The sequence below is a fragment of the Leucoraja erinacea genome, chromosome 2 (genome assembly GCF_028641065.1).
Source record: "Leucoraja erinacea ecotype New England chromosome 2, Leri_hhj_1, whole genome shotgun sequence".
Lineage (NCBI taxonomy): Eukaryota > Metazoa > Chordata > Chondrichthyes > Rajiformes > Rajidae > Leucoraja > Leucoraja erinaceus.
The window spans coordinates 3680479-3695741 of NC_073378.1; the positions used below are offsets into that span (position 1 = coordinate 3680479).

A 15263-nucleotide genomic window follows, 5' to 3' on the forward strand; every position below is an offset into this window, starting at 1 on the left:
TAGTATCAAGACGATTAGGCCTGAGGCTAATCCAGTCTTCTTCGCATGCAGTGGAAAGTCCTGACATCCCAGGAGTCAGGTTCTGTGTGAACACTTTCTCTTACCTCTCACATGTCGCAAGAATGTCTTTCTCCTCAGATCATAGAGAGACCAAACATCTGCACACAATATCTCCAGGTGTGGATCTCACTCAAGACCGCTAGTACAAACTGCAGTAGAACCGAGTCCCATGACTGGCCTCTAGCTCAAACAGTTCGCCCTTTTAGCCTATGAAATGCTAACATACCAAGTGGAATTACGCATCGCAAGGCTTCGTTTACGTCACCTGCCCTGTCTTACCTGCATGACTACTTTCAATGACTGTGCTGTAACCATGACACCTCAGGTCTCGTTATGCATCTCCCCTTTTTCCTAATATTGGCCACCATTTAGATGAGGGTTAGTCTAGACTTTCATCTGCTGGTAGATATTTTTTAGGCGTCACCAAAAGTGGCGATAACTTCACACTTGCGCTGTTCTCTACGACATTACACTCGCATCTTGCATCAGACCCATTCTTGCCCCAGCAGACTCCACACCAAAGCATCGCCAACGTACACGTTGCAATATAGCCTTAGTTTCATACTCCTCACAAGCGTAACACGGCCCCCAGCTTCGTGTCAATCCGCAAATTGGGGAAGATTGTTGCCATGTCAATTCCCTCGTCCACAACGATCATTAATTATTATCTCGATACAAGTAGATGGGGTGCCAATTCAGCTCACCTGAAGCGCCTTGATTGCGGTACCGCCACTAAGGCACTGGTCATTGTGCCTGCCATTGGAAAAAAGGAACTGTTTTACTGTTCCTACTATTTGCTTCAGGATCTCCAGCCAGTTTCTTCTATCCACATCAAATACTGAAACATAATGTGACCCCCAGTATAACCGTTGTGCTTTAAAAAGTTTGTATACTTATAAATTCTCTTATGTGGACCTTGGTCGAAAGCCTTCTGGAAAAAGGGGGTCCAGATTCTATAACAACAACATCCAACGGGTTTCTCCTTATCCACTCTACTAGTTACTCTTCTCGAAAAATTATTTCTATAAAGAATGTCGTCAGAACATGATTTACCGTTCATAAAACATAATTTTTGCTGGAACCTATGTCCAATGGATTTCAACCACTTTCCAAGTGCTTACTATCCCATTTTAATAACGATTGATTCTGGCATTTTCGCACACTTTCCGGCGGTTTAGACCTAAACTGGTCTGTAAATTCCCCGTTTTTTCTCTCTCCCTCCCTTTTTAAAAAAAAGTGGGGTTACACATTAGCTACCCTCCAATCCTCAAGGAAAAAAACCTAAACTCCAGAAATCTAAAAGAGTTATGAAAAACAAATTATTCAACTATTGCATCCATTAGTTTCGGGGGCTACTTCCTTACCTTAATCTGGGGATGGCAGGCCTATCTGCTGGCCCTGGGGGATTTATACGAGTCCTTCGGACATCCATGTCAATTTACCTAAACAACACCACTTGTCGCCCCCGGCCTAAACTGGAATTTCATCACTCAGCTTCCTCCATCTCATCATTTGACCCAACGGTCCCCCTGCTATTTCCGGCGCGGATTATTTGATGTCTTCCTTAGTGGAGACAGAAACCAAAGTAATTATTTCAATTGGTTCTCTGCCATGTTGTCCTTGTTTTCCCCATAAACAACTAATGCACCGTTTCTGACGGCAAGGGACTGACAAGGGGACCAACATTTGTTTTTAAACTAATCTTTTTTCCTCTTCACATAATAGTACAAAAGATTTTTGCAGTCAGTTTTTCTGTTTCCCTGCCAGTTTTTTTTGTTTTCAAAAATCTATTTTATCCCTTTTCTAATTTAAGCCCTTTGTCCTCCTCATGCTGGAATCATCCTGAAATTTCAGTTAACCCCAGTCCTCGGGGGTAGGCGCGTTTTTTCTGGCTAATTTGTAACAGCTTCATTCTTCTTTGTTTTGATACTATCCATGATTTCCCTTGTTATTCCACGGATGCACCTGGCTTTACCTTTCCCCCTGATTTATTTTTTTGTGGCCAACTGGGATGAACAATATGTTTGTAGTTCATCCATGCCGCCTTTAAATATGCCTTCCATTTGCATATCCACCGTCAAAACCCATTAAGAATCACAAATTGCCAGTCTCCCTCTTGGCCAATTCACGCGCTACCATACCCTCAAAGAAAAATTTTACCATAACCCTTTCTTTAAGTTCGTGGGGACCCTTGTTTCTGAAATTAACAATGTCACTCTCCATCCTATGAAGAAACTCAACCCTATTATGGTCTCACCTCTTGCCCAAGGGGCCATGCCCAACAAACAAGGACTGCTGAAACTAACCCTTTCCTCATTTACTCACTTTACCAGTTCTAGAATAGCCTGCTCTCTCGTTGGTTCCTCTTCATGTTGGTTTAGAAAACTATCCCGCATACATTCCAAGAAATCCTCTTCCTCAGAGCACCCTTGCCAATTTGATTTCACCCAATCTATATGTGGGATTGAAGTCCCACCCATTAAACTGTTTTAACCTTTGGTTTGCAGCGGATTTCTAATTTCCTGTTTTGATGCCCATCCTCCAACTCTGCTACTACTGTTAGGAGGTGGCCTGTTACACAACTCCCACTAGCGTTTTCTGCCCCTTGCTTTGTCCCGTACGTGAGATCCGTTCCGTTGCCTGCGTTGATGGCGTTAGAAGTCGCTTTTTATTTTACTCCAGCTCTGAAATTGTCCCGCGGTTTAAAAAAAAATCTTCCGAGAACGGCAGCAGGAACGATTTTTCAGCATCAGGTAGTAGCCCGAGAAAATATATCTCGGACAGGCACAGGCAGGAGGAAAACGGCATTTTAAAATCCCCCCCCCCCCCCCTTCCCCCCCCCCGCCAAAGGCGCACAAAGAACCGCGCAGTGGAACTGCCAGTGACAGAACTGCCAGCGCCGCTGAAGGTAAGTTTTTTAAACCATACCTACATTGTTATGGCGCCACCCCAATTAATGTTTAAATGGGGGAATGATGTTTGTAATAACAGGAAAATAACATAGAGAAAACAGGGCATATTCTAGATTTAATGTTTGCCGGAAAATAATTTAACTTTAACAATTTTTAAATTTTTTCTATGTAGGTGAAGAAAAGTCAAACTGCTTCAGCTGAACAGTCAAAGCTACAGAATGGATTTTACCACATTCAGAAATACTTGGAAGAGAATAAATGGATAAATGAAGTTATGTACACCGGGAAACCCCTTTCTTTTTGCTTGAGGGAATTGGTAAGATTTAAAAAAAACATTAAAATAAAAACAGGCAAGCTTACTACGCCTTTGGTGAACTGTTAATAATCACTGTATATGTCAAGAAAATAGAATGATTACCTAAACATAATAAATTATGATTTTTTGTATTGGGAGCAGCTGGTGTTGGAGGGAATTTTGTGTTCAACCTGTATTCTGAATCTACAGTAGATTTAACGTGCAGCCCAGTTGCCCTCTTAATTAGGAATAGACACAAAGAACATCTCGTAGAGCTGTGGTGAGTTTCTCAAACAAGCCGGTTTATTTAAAGCCTTAACCATATGTACCGGGAAACACTCTGAGATAACCCTAAGTATTTCAAAGATTCACAGCCTCTTATATTCTGAGTTCAATGTTCACATGCCAATATTACCTTTTTGAAATAATTTATCAGTTATCAATTCTTCTTTGTAATAATTTATCCTCGTTTCCTCTCTCTCAGAGTAACCTTTAACTTTCTCCTGAATTAATTTTAAAAAGTCATCCTATTTGTCTGACAAACGGGTGCAATAAATAGCCCATCTCAGGGTTAGCTTTATTGCTCTTAGCCTGGTTTACAACTGTGGCAGTGTTTATTTTAACTTTAGCTGTTAGCTGCTGCAGCTATTTTAACTTTAACTTTAGCTATGCGATCTGAACACATGACAAATCTCTTTAATGCCTCTTCTGGCATCCTTAAGTTCCCATCATTATGTTGACCTCTTTTCCCATCATGCTTCCCTAGCATTTAAGCTCTAGGGTTCAGCATAATTACATACTACTTATCTTTCTAGTCAGAATTTTCAGAATTTTGGACATTAGTTGTTATCAGGTAAGTCTGCATCTGTGGGAGTTCTTTAAAGGGCAGCTGATCAGAGTTCAGGAGCGGATTGTTCCAGTAAGGAGGCAGGATAAGAATGGCAAGGTAAGGGAACCTTGGATGACTAAAGAGGTTGTACGTTTGGTCAAAAAGAGAAAGGAAGCATATGTAAGAATTGTACAAACAAGGAACTGCAGATGCTGGTTAATGCATAAAAGGACACAATGTGCTGGAGTAACTAAGCAGGTCAGGTAGTATCTCTGGATTGGTGACGTTTTGGGTATTGACCCTTCTCCAGACTGATTGTAGGAGGGAGAGAAGAAAGTTATAAAGCTTCAAGTTTTCAGGAATAAATATCACCAGCAATTTGTCCTGGAACAGCTACATTGACACTATGGCTAAGAAAGCACACCAATGCCTCTACTTCTTTAGAAAACTTAGGAAGTTCGAAACAACCCTCACCAACTTCTACAAATGTGCGTAGAAAGCATTTTATCGGGATGCATGACTTCCTGGTTTGGGAACAACTCCAACCAAGACCGCAGAAAATTGCAGAGTTGTGCATATAGCCCAGACTCTATGCAAACCAACCTCCCTTCCATCGAGTCCATCTACACTTCACTCTGTCTCAACAAGGCTATCAGCATAATCAAGGACCATCTCACTCCCTCTTCTCCTCTCTCTAATCAGGGCTATATGCACAACTCTGGAATTCTCTGCCGCAGAAGGTAGTTGAGGCCAGTTCATTGGCTATATTTAAGAGGGAGTTAGATATGGCCCTTGTGGCTAAAAGGATCAGGGGGGTATGGAGAGAAGGCAGGAACAGGATACTGAGTTGGATGATCAGCCATGATCATATTGAATGGCGGTGCAGGCTCGAAGGGCCGAATGGCCTACTCCTGCACCTATTTTCTATGTTTCTAAAAGGACAAGAAGTTTGAAATGCATACCAGATTCAGGGACAGTTTCTTCCAAGCTATAATCAGGCAACTGAATGACTCTCATCAGCTGGAGTGCAGTCCTGACCTTAATCTACCTCATTGGAGACCTTTAAACTATCTTTAATTGGACTTTATCTTGCACTAAATGTTGTACCCTTTATCCTTTATCTGTATACTGTGGACGGCTTGCTTGTATTCATAGACGTACAGTCATTTCATTGACTGGATAAAACACAAACAAAAGCATTTCACTGTACCTCAGTACACATGGAAATAATACACTAAACAATACGGAACTAGAAGAGGCGAGAGGCAGGACAAAGCATGGCAGATAATAATTGAACAAAAGCCAACCAACTGCCTATTATAAACCCATCTCTCCTGCGTCCACCTGTTATCTGCCACACCTTGTTCTGCCTCTCCCCTCTTTTAACTTTCTCCCCCCACCAGTCTGAAGTAGGATCTCTAGCTGAAAAGTCACCAATCCATAATGTCCAGAGATGCTGCCTGACCTGCTGAGTTACTCCAACACTTTGGGTCCTATGTAGGGTTTAGGACGTTGAAATGTGTGACGAATATAAAGCAAGCAGGAAAGAACTAAAGTAATCAATTAGAAGCATCAAAATAGGCTATACACAAAATGCCACCCATCCCTTTTCTCCAGAGATGCTGCCTGACCCACTGAGTTACTTCAGCACTTTGTGTCTATCTTCAATAGAAACCAGCAGAAAGGACTTGTTTTGGCCCGAAACGTCACCTATTTCCTTCGCTCCATAGACGCTGCTGCACCCGCTGCGTTTCTCCAGCATTTTTGTGTACCAGCAGAAAGGAAGATTGGGAAATTCATCCTAGCGTATGAGAGGTCCATTTAAGTGTCTGATAACAGTGGGAAAGAAGTTGAGAAGTTGATCTTGAATCTGGTAGTACATGCTGTCAAACGTTTTTATCTTCTGCCAGTTAGGAGTGGAGAAGAGAGAATGTCCAGGATGTAAGTTATCCTTGATTATATTGGCCGTTTTCCCGAGGCAGCATGGTGTAGATGGAGTTGATGGTGGTGGGGGGGGGGGGCTGTTTTATGCGATGACTGGACTGCATCCACAACCCTGTAATTTCTTAGGGTTATGGGCAGAGCTGCTGCCATACTGTGATGTATTTGGATCAGTCTCTATCATGTGCAGTTGATCTACTTCAGCCAAAAGGTGAAAATTGCCTCCAATTATTTTGGTTTTCATACATTTTCATTATGTTCATTGTACAGGATGAAAAGTATATCCGTTCTAAAAAGTTTCTTGAAAGTGGAACCTTGCCATTAATTGACGACAGACCTAAATCAGGTAAAATATATTTAGCTAGAAAACATGCAACATAAAAATGAGTGCTAGAAGTAAACTATTATATTTCTAAAATGTAGTAGTTAAAGCAATGTGAATTGTAGATATTCTCTAAAATTGCAAGAACAGTACAGTAGGTTTGATATTCGTGAGGCTATCAACTACACAAGCTGTTTGGGAAAGAACCCAATGCAATGAGATTTTTAACCTGTTGTACTTCTACTGCACGTCTGGCTTTGTGAGGAATTATGCCAGCCCCTACCTCAAGAAAGAATGTCCACAAAAGTGCTCCGGGCACGCAAGGAGGGAAAGGAGCGACACCCACGAGATCCTGGGGAGGTGAAGAGGGAGAGTAGGGGGATTGAGGGAGAGGAGGGGGTAAGGAGTGGAGAGGGGGGGGGAAATGGGGGAGAGGGGAGAGTGGGGGAAGATGGGGGGGATAGAGGGAGGGAGGAGTGTGGGGAAGAGATAGGAAGTGGGAGAAGGTTGGCAGTGGGTGGGGTGTGAGAGGAGGATATGGGGGGGATAGGGGAGGGGAGGGGGAGTAGGAGGGAGGTCCCCCCCCGGGACCTCGTCGCTGTCCCCCCTGGAGAGTTTCCCCCTCCTCCCCCCCCCAGAGGTTATGGAGGGAGGGATCATCCCAACCCCTCAAACTCTTCCCCCCTCCCTCTCCCCTCTCCCCTCACCTCTCCTCTCTCCTCTTTCCCCTCCCTCCTCTCCTCCTCCCCCCTTCATCTCGCCCTCTTCCTCCCCCTCCTCGCGTCCCCCTCCCAACCCCTCATCCCTCCAAACCCAATCAATCTCTCCTCCCCCCCCCATACCTCTGTCCTCCCCATCCTCTCCCGCTCTCCTTGCCTCTCCTCCCTCTTCTGCCCTCTCCCCCTTCTGCTCCTCTCTCGGTTGTCCCTCTCCCCACTACCCTCCTCTACACCTCCTCTCTCCCCACCTCTCTCCCCTACCTACTACTCTTCCTCCCCCCTCTACTCTCCCTACCCCCAATCCCCCCCTCACCCCTTTCCTCTAACTTCCCCTCACCCACCTCTCTCCCCATCTTCCCCTCCCCCCTCTCTCTCCCCATCCCCCTCTCACCCCCCCCCCCCCACCTCCCCTCTCCTCCCCCTTTCCTCCCCCTCCTCCTCTCCTAACCCCCCCTTCTCCCCGTCTCTCCACACCCCCCCCACCCCTGTCCCCCCCCCCCCTCTCCCATCCCATCTCCCCCTCCCTCCACTCCCCTCCGCTCCCCTCTCCCCCTCATCTCCCTCCCCCCTCTATCTTCTTCCTCTGCTCCCTCACCCCCCACTCTCTCTGTCCCTCGAGATAGGGCGGGGATGGGGTAAAAGGAGCCAATGAATAATATTAATATAATATTAAGGAGGGTGGTTAGTGTGTGTGTGTGGGGGGTGTGGTTAATGTGTGTGTGACGCGGCAGCCCCCCCCCCCCCCCCCCCCCCCCCCCCCGCAACCGCAAGTTGAGTGGACGGAATTATGCCAGCCCCTACTTCAAGAAAGAATGTCCACAAAAGTTATTGGTCTTCTTTGTAATACCTTTGTGAGTATTAACAATTTTTATAGCTATTTGAAAACAATCCAACTTTCGAAAATAGTAATAATTTCTCCCAAGTGGAATGGTACATTTATAACCATATAACCATTTATTAAATGGTCACAAAATATGAAGATTGCTCTTATTTTCACAGGAGCAGGAGCTCAGAGTGCCTTTTGTGGAGTTACTGAATTGCTTTGCCTCCAGCAATAGATCAAGTCAGATGCATTCAGCTATCTTTACACTATGCTGTGACATCCGTACTTGATTATATTCTATCTACCTCTGCTTCTTTTCATATGATTTAAATGTGCACTTGTCCCTTGCATCATCCCTCACCATAACCAAACCCTTAACTTCTTTCAAATTTCACAGTTCTGGCTGTTGAGCAATCATCATCTGAGGCAGAAGATACTCCGTCACTGTATCTGGCAATCACAACCATTGGCTCGGCTACTAGCACTCAGTAGAGTAAATGCTGTTTTCATTTTAGGTAGGCTAGGTACTGTTCTGAGCATGTCTTTCTGCACACACCATTGAATCAGATCTGTCTGTCATAGTAGATTGCGAAGCACAAAGTAAAACAGATGTATCCCTCAAGTTAGTTCTATCTGCCAGAGGCCCAGTGAGAAAAACAAAATTCCAAGGGAAAGAGAAAAAAAAATTCCAAGGGAAGGTTTATGGACGATAAACTAAAAATGTTGATGGTACGGAGCAAATATGGGTGGCAGGTCAGAAATTTGGACAGAATATGAAAACAGCAACATCTCTCAAATGTTATTAATGAATGTCAGAGTTTTTAGTTGGAATTGTTTTTAAAAAATAGTTAGAATTGCTATAACCACTTTAATCCAGAAATAAATTAAAAAAATGAGCAATGATTCTTTAAAAAGTGAGCCTGAGGAATTAACAATGAAATAAAAAGGAGGTGGCAGATGAATTAAACAAATGTTTGCATCACATGGAGTCATGCAGAACTCCACTTTACCTTTCAGTTAAGTGTATACAAATAACATGTCAAAAAAGTCTGTAAGAAGGTAACTGGTATAAATGCATTGAAAGCAGTTGAGATATTTGCTAGATTCCTGATTGAAACGGGCAAGTTGTCTTATGAAGGTAGGTTGGTCAGGTGAAGCTTATATCCACTGGAGTTTAGAAATGTGAGAAGTGACTTGATAAGCGAGTTCGGTATTCTGAAAAACGCAAGGAATCATGGGATTTGTCAAAGGTCACTCGCGATAAATATTCTCGGTAGCTGTGCTGCTGCATGAATAAAGACCTGTGTTTCATTCGTAGTGAGGATCGAACCCAGGTCTCTGGCGCTGCAAGTGCTGTTGAATTGCCACTGGACCATCCCCGTCCCCTCCTGAGTGTCCCATCCCTGTCTGGGGGCAGCCAGAGATGTTTGGGATGACCCTGTACTGACGGGATACCGGCCCGTTGCAATGGCGGCCCAGGCTTACAGCCAGCGCGGAGAAGAAACATAGAAACATAGAAATTATGTGCAGGAGTAGGCCATTCGGCCCTTCGAGCCTGCACCGCCATTCAATATGATCATGGCTGATCATCCAACTCAGTATCCCGTACCTGCCTTCTCTCCATACCCTCTGATCCCCTTGGCCACAAGGGCCACATCTAACTCCCCTCTTAAATATAGCCAATGAACTGGCCTCAACTACCCTCTGTGGCAGAGAGTTCCAGGGATTCACTACTCTCTGTGTGAAAAAAGTTCTCCTCATCTCGATTTTAAAGGATTTCCCCCTTATCCTTAAGCTGTGACCCCTTGTCCTGGAAGAAGCGCTAACTCCTCGGCTCCAGGCCGGTGTCTTGTCAGTCCAGGGCTGTCAGTTAACCCGGCGGGACAGGCAGAGTTGAGCTGGAGTTTCATTGAAACATTAAGATTGCATTGGACACGCTTCTCGCTGGCTGTACAGCCTGCGGGAGGAATTCTCGGCCTCACTGCAGACGGGGTCTCTGGCTTTTTTTTTTTTGTTATTTTATTAGAAGGCTGTCAGTTAACGTAATCCTTCAGCACAACCCTAGGTTCATCCCGGACAGGAAGTCCGCAGCCGCTCCCGGGACAGGGGAAAGGGAAAAATGGGAAACTAGATGGTAGGAGGGAAAACGTGATGGTCCAGTAGCAAAGGAAGAGAGGAAAGAGGAAAGTAGAAATAGAAGAGAAGGCCCCTTAGAACTGTATTCGGAGATGTAGCTCTATCCGCGTCAGCTGAAATCGCAATCCCACGGCACCGCTGCATCACATGATTCCACCCGGGTTCGATCCTTTAAGACTACGAAGAAATGTACATCTGTATTGTCCGGTATGTCCGCTGTTGGCAATCCAGCTTTTAGCATTAGCTGTATTTTTCCGAGAATGTGTTAAGTAGCGAATGACTCATTGAAACATAAAAGATTGAATCTTTAAATGGTATCTTTTCCTATTATTCGCTAGAGGCAGGAAACATGTTACCGATGTTGTGGTAATATATCAAATATATCAGTCCAAAATTTATTTTTTACATCCAACAAAGAGTGTGTTTATTGAGTGTTTTGAAACATTCTCGACCTCAGACGTTTGGGTGGTGGAGACGGGTTCTTGGATGCTTTTAAGAATTTGAGAGAATTAAGATAGGGCTTGCATTCTTAAAACTCTGGCTGGAGTTAAGGGGAGATAGGGGAGAAGAGTCAGGGGAATGGGGTAACTGATTGGGAATGATCAGCCATGATCACATTGAATGGCGGTGCTGGCTCGAAGGGCCAAATGGCCTTCTCCTGCACCTATTGTCTATTTTCTATTGACCTATGACCTGGGCATGCACAGTCGGAATACCAAACTCGCTTATTGAAACATGTAAGATCCTAAGGCTTGGAGCTGGGGGTTGGTGTTTTAAAATAATGGATCACCTATTTAAGGCAGATGTGAGACACATAATTTTCTCTTAGCTGGTCATGGGTCTTTGGAATTCTTTTCCTCAAATGGTGATGAAAGCAGAATTTGAATATTTTAAGGCAGAGGTAGGATATTTCATAAGCAAGGGTGAAAGATTGTTGCAGGTAGAAGGGAATGTAAATTGAGGTGATAATCAGATCAGTCACGATGTTATTAAATGACGTAGCAGGTTGAATGTCAGTGACCTATTCCTTCTCCCCATATATCTTACTTCCACAATTTGGCAACCTGCATAAGCAAAATGATAGAAAGCATCTTGAACAGTGCTATCAAGGGGCCAACAACTGGCTCAATGATACAAAAGTCGGTGGTTTTGCAGATAGTGTAGCTGGTTATGAAAAATTGCAGGAATGGTTGATGAATTTTAATACAGAGAAATGTGAGGATTTACACAGTGAATGGTAGGCCTGTGGGGAGTGTCGTAGACCAGAGGGATCTACGAGTGCAGGTGTATGGTTCCTTAAAGGTGGAGTCGCAAGTAGATAGGGTGGTCAAAAAGGCGTTTGGTACATTGGCCTTCATCAGTCAGAGTATTGAGTATAGATGTTTTGTGTACCTATTGAGTATAGAAGTTAGGAGGTCATGTTGCAGTTGTATAAGATGTTGGTGAGGCTGCATTTTTTAGAGTATTGTGCTCAGTTCTGGGCATCATGTTATAGGAAAGTTGTTGGCAAGCTGGAAAGGGTACAGCAAAGATTTACAAGGTTGTTGCCTAGGCTAGAGGGTCTGAGCTATAGGGAGAGGTTGAGTAGGCTGGGACTCTATTCCTTGGAGCACAGGAGGATGAGGGGTGATCTTATTGAGGTGTATAAAATCATGAGAGGAATAGATCGGATAGATGCACAGAGTCTCTTGCCCAGTGTAGGTAAATCGAGGACCAGAGGATATAGGTTTAATGTGGGGGAAAAGATTTAATAGGAATCTGAGGGGTAATGTTTTCACACAAAGGGTGGTTGGTGTATGGAATAAGTTGTCAGAAGATGTAGTTGAGGCAGGGACTTCCCCAACATTCAAGAAACAGTTAGACAGGTTCATGAATAGGACAAGTTTGGAGGGATGTGGACCAAACACAGGCAGGTAGGACTAGTGTAGCTGGGACATGTTGGCCGGAGTGGGCAAGTTGGGCCGAAGGGCCTGTTTCCACACTGTATCACTCTATGGCTCTGTGACACTGATGCCTAGTTTGGGTTTCAGCTGGATCATTTAATTCTGAACTTCATCACAACTTTCTTCAAACATATGCCAAAGAGCTGAATTGCAGTGTGAGGGGAGAGTGACTGTCCTTGATTTTAAGGCAGCAAATGGCTGATTGTGGCAGTAATGAGCCACAGTACAACTGAAATCACTGGGCAACACAGCTGCACGTGGAATCATGACCTGCAAAAAGCAAGGTAGTAATGTTGTAAATCATCCCAGCCCCAGGGCATCATTATAGGAATTCTTTGGGGTAATGCTTCATCAATGACCTTCTATCATTTGATCAGAAGCGGGGTAATTCACTGATTTTTGCACAATTTTCAATTCCATTTACAACTCTTCAGCGAATGACGCAGTCAGTGCCTGCATGCAACCATGTTAGACCAAGGCAACATTCATTGATTGATAAGTGGCAAGAATATTTACACCACAGAAGTGCCGTGCATAAATCATCTTCAGCACAAGCGAGTCAAATCCTTGGAGAGATTCATTTGTATCTGTTATGTTTGCATGTGGTGTGCAGCATTCAATACTACTGGTGTAGTCTCACTATAGTAAAATCAAAATCAGGACGAGGTAGAGTGGTCTGTAGATGAGTGGTAGAATTTGAGTGAAAGTTGTAAACATCAGAAGAATAAAAATTGTTAGGTATTATTAGTACAAATATGAATGCGTAATATTTGGCATGGATTCACTGGACCAAAAAGCCAGTTTCTGTGCTGTATCTCATAATGATACTTATAATCAAGATTCACATGACTGCAATGCAATTTAATTACCTTGCTGACTTTTTAAAAAGATGAATCACAAATGCAACTCTCCAATCCATTAAGGTGAAATCCATTTCCTGCGAATTTTAATAGACACCTTAATTACAGTTACAAAACTTAACAACAAGGATATAACACACCAGAAATAATAATGACCAAAAAAATCAAGATTAACTAGTAATAAAAAGTATTGAATGTGAATGTAATAGTGACTGTGATGTATTTTTTTACATTTCCTATTCAACAGACTGTAATTTTTGCTTTTCTATTGGCTTTTATCATATTTGCATTTAATCAAACAATGTGAGCACTTTAGACTATAGAGATACAGCATTAAAACAGGGCCTTTGGCCCACCGAGTCTGCGTCGACAGTGGTCACCCCTTACACTAGCACTATCCTACACACTAGGAACAATTTACAATTTGCAGAAGAGAATTAACCAACAAGCCTGCACATCTTTGGAGTGTGGGAGGAAACCAAAGTAGCCAGAGAAAACCCACACGGTCACAGGCAGAACGTACAAACTCTGTACAGACTGCACCCGTGGTCAGGATCCAACCCGGGTATCTGGCACTGTAAAGGCAGCAACTCTACCGCTGCGTCACTGTGGCGCCCACTTAAGTGCCTAGATTTTTACAAATATTTTTATTGAAGTTATTTAGTTCTCTTCTACACAGTGATGTATACACATTATTTTTACTCACATCTCTGTTTACATAGGAATACACCCTATCAAAATCACTGCACCTCAGTTTATCTTGGTGCCAGACCTAGGAACAGTGATCTGTTAGTACAATTGTCAGCAGTTTCAGTGGTTGCTTGTGAAAATGAAAAAAACATTTATTTTCATGGTATCTTTCAAAGGTGGCACCATCATGCACATGAGAACTTGTTACGTGACCTCTTGCATCACCAATGAGACCAGTGTGACATGAGAAACATTGAACAGGGGTATAAATCACCATGTTGGCAGTTTGTTAAGATTGGTGAGGTTGAAACAACTGGTCAGAAATCCACCCCTTATTGTTAGGTGGATTAAGCTAGAGGAATTTTATGCCTTATGCTTGCTACTATAATTTTTTTTGTTGAAATGTCTCAAAAGGCATTTGAGCCTACAACATATATACGGTAATGATGATATCTTGAACTAAAGTAATTTATCATTTATTTTGTAGCACGTCGTTTTTCACAAAGAAAAATATTAGATGAGTCAGTTTCATTTGTTCAATTGAAAAAGACAGCTGTGAAAAGAAATAAGGAATGTGGCCCTTTACTACAAGTTATCCCCAAGGATTTGGATGATGAAGATCAACTAAAGTATGAAACAAATTATTTACATATATTAATAGAGTTTGATCACAAAGTCACAGAAACATTGTATGAATATAGTGAATGGGAGATCTGTCTTTTTAAAGTTTACTCTGTTCCTCCCAAACCAAACACCAGCAAATGACTATGGTGAAGCTGTCTACATTCTACTGTTCAGTCAGCTGCTAAGGTGGTTGCTGTCCCTGGAGGAAGGTGAGTGAGGAGGTAAAGTAAGAGGTGGTTGCAAGGGAAACTACCTCGGGAAAGATGGTGGGGGTGGGAAGGAATTTGTGAACCCTGATCTTCCCCTAGTGACTTTAGCAGCCCTTACAGGTGAGACAGAGGTGCACCTGCACCTCCTCTAATCTCACCTACTGCATTAGGAACTGCCAATGTGGCCTGCTTTACATCGGTGAAACCAAGCGTAGACTAGGCAAACATTTTGCCAAACACTTTGCTCGGCCTGTCAAAGCCAGCTGGATCTCTTGCTAACCATTTTAATTTACTTTCCATTTCCCATACCACTCTTTCTGTTCTGGATCTCCCATTACCAGAGTGAGGCCGTATGCAAAACTGGAGGAACACACCTCATATTCTATGGTAGGAACATTGAATTCTCCAATTTTAGGTAACAGCCATCCCCTCTCCTCTCTTCCATGGGATGGCCCCCTAATAGTCCCCATCTCTTCTACACAGTGATGTATACACATTATTTTTACTCACATCTCTGTTTACATAGGAATACACCCTATCAAAATCACTGCACCTCAGTTTGTCTTGGTGCCAGACCTAGGAACAGTGATCTGTTAGTACAATTGTCAGCAGTTTCAGTGGTTGCTTGTGAAAATGAAAAAACATTTATTTTCATGGTATCTTTCAAAGGTGGCACCATCATGCACATGAGAACTTGTTACGTGACCTCTTGCATCACCAATGAGACCAGTGTGACATGAGAAACATTGAACAGGGGTATAAATCACCATGTTGGCAGTTTGTTAAGATTGGTGAGGTTGAAACAACTGGTCAGAAATCCACCCCTTATTGTTAGGTGGATTAAGCTAGAGGAATTTTATGCCTTATGCTTGCTACTATAATTTTTTTTGTTGAAATGTC

The 15263-nt window shown here is 43.2% G+C and overlaps 1 protein-coding gene across 1 annotated transcript in view; it reads left to right on the forward strand.

Moving 5' to 3' along the window:
- LOC129716272 (uncharacterized) overlaps positions 1 to 15103 on the forward strand; it is a 39664-nt gene extending 24561 nt beyond the window's left edge. The window contains exons 6-9 of the mRNA XM_055666149.1: positions 3145 to 3288; positions 6308 to 6383; positions 14018 to 14159; positions 14938 to 15103. Coding sequence (XP_055522124.1) covers positions 3145 to 3288; positions 6308 to 6383; positions 14018 to 14159; positions 14938 to 15103 — 528 coding nt within the window. The remainder of the gene's footprint in view (positions 1 to 3144; positions 3289 to 6307; positions 6384 to 14017; positions 14160 to 14937) is intronic.
- Positions 15104 to 15263: the final 160 nt, after the last annotated feature.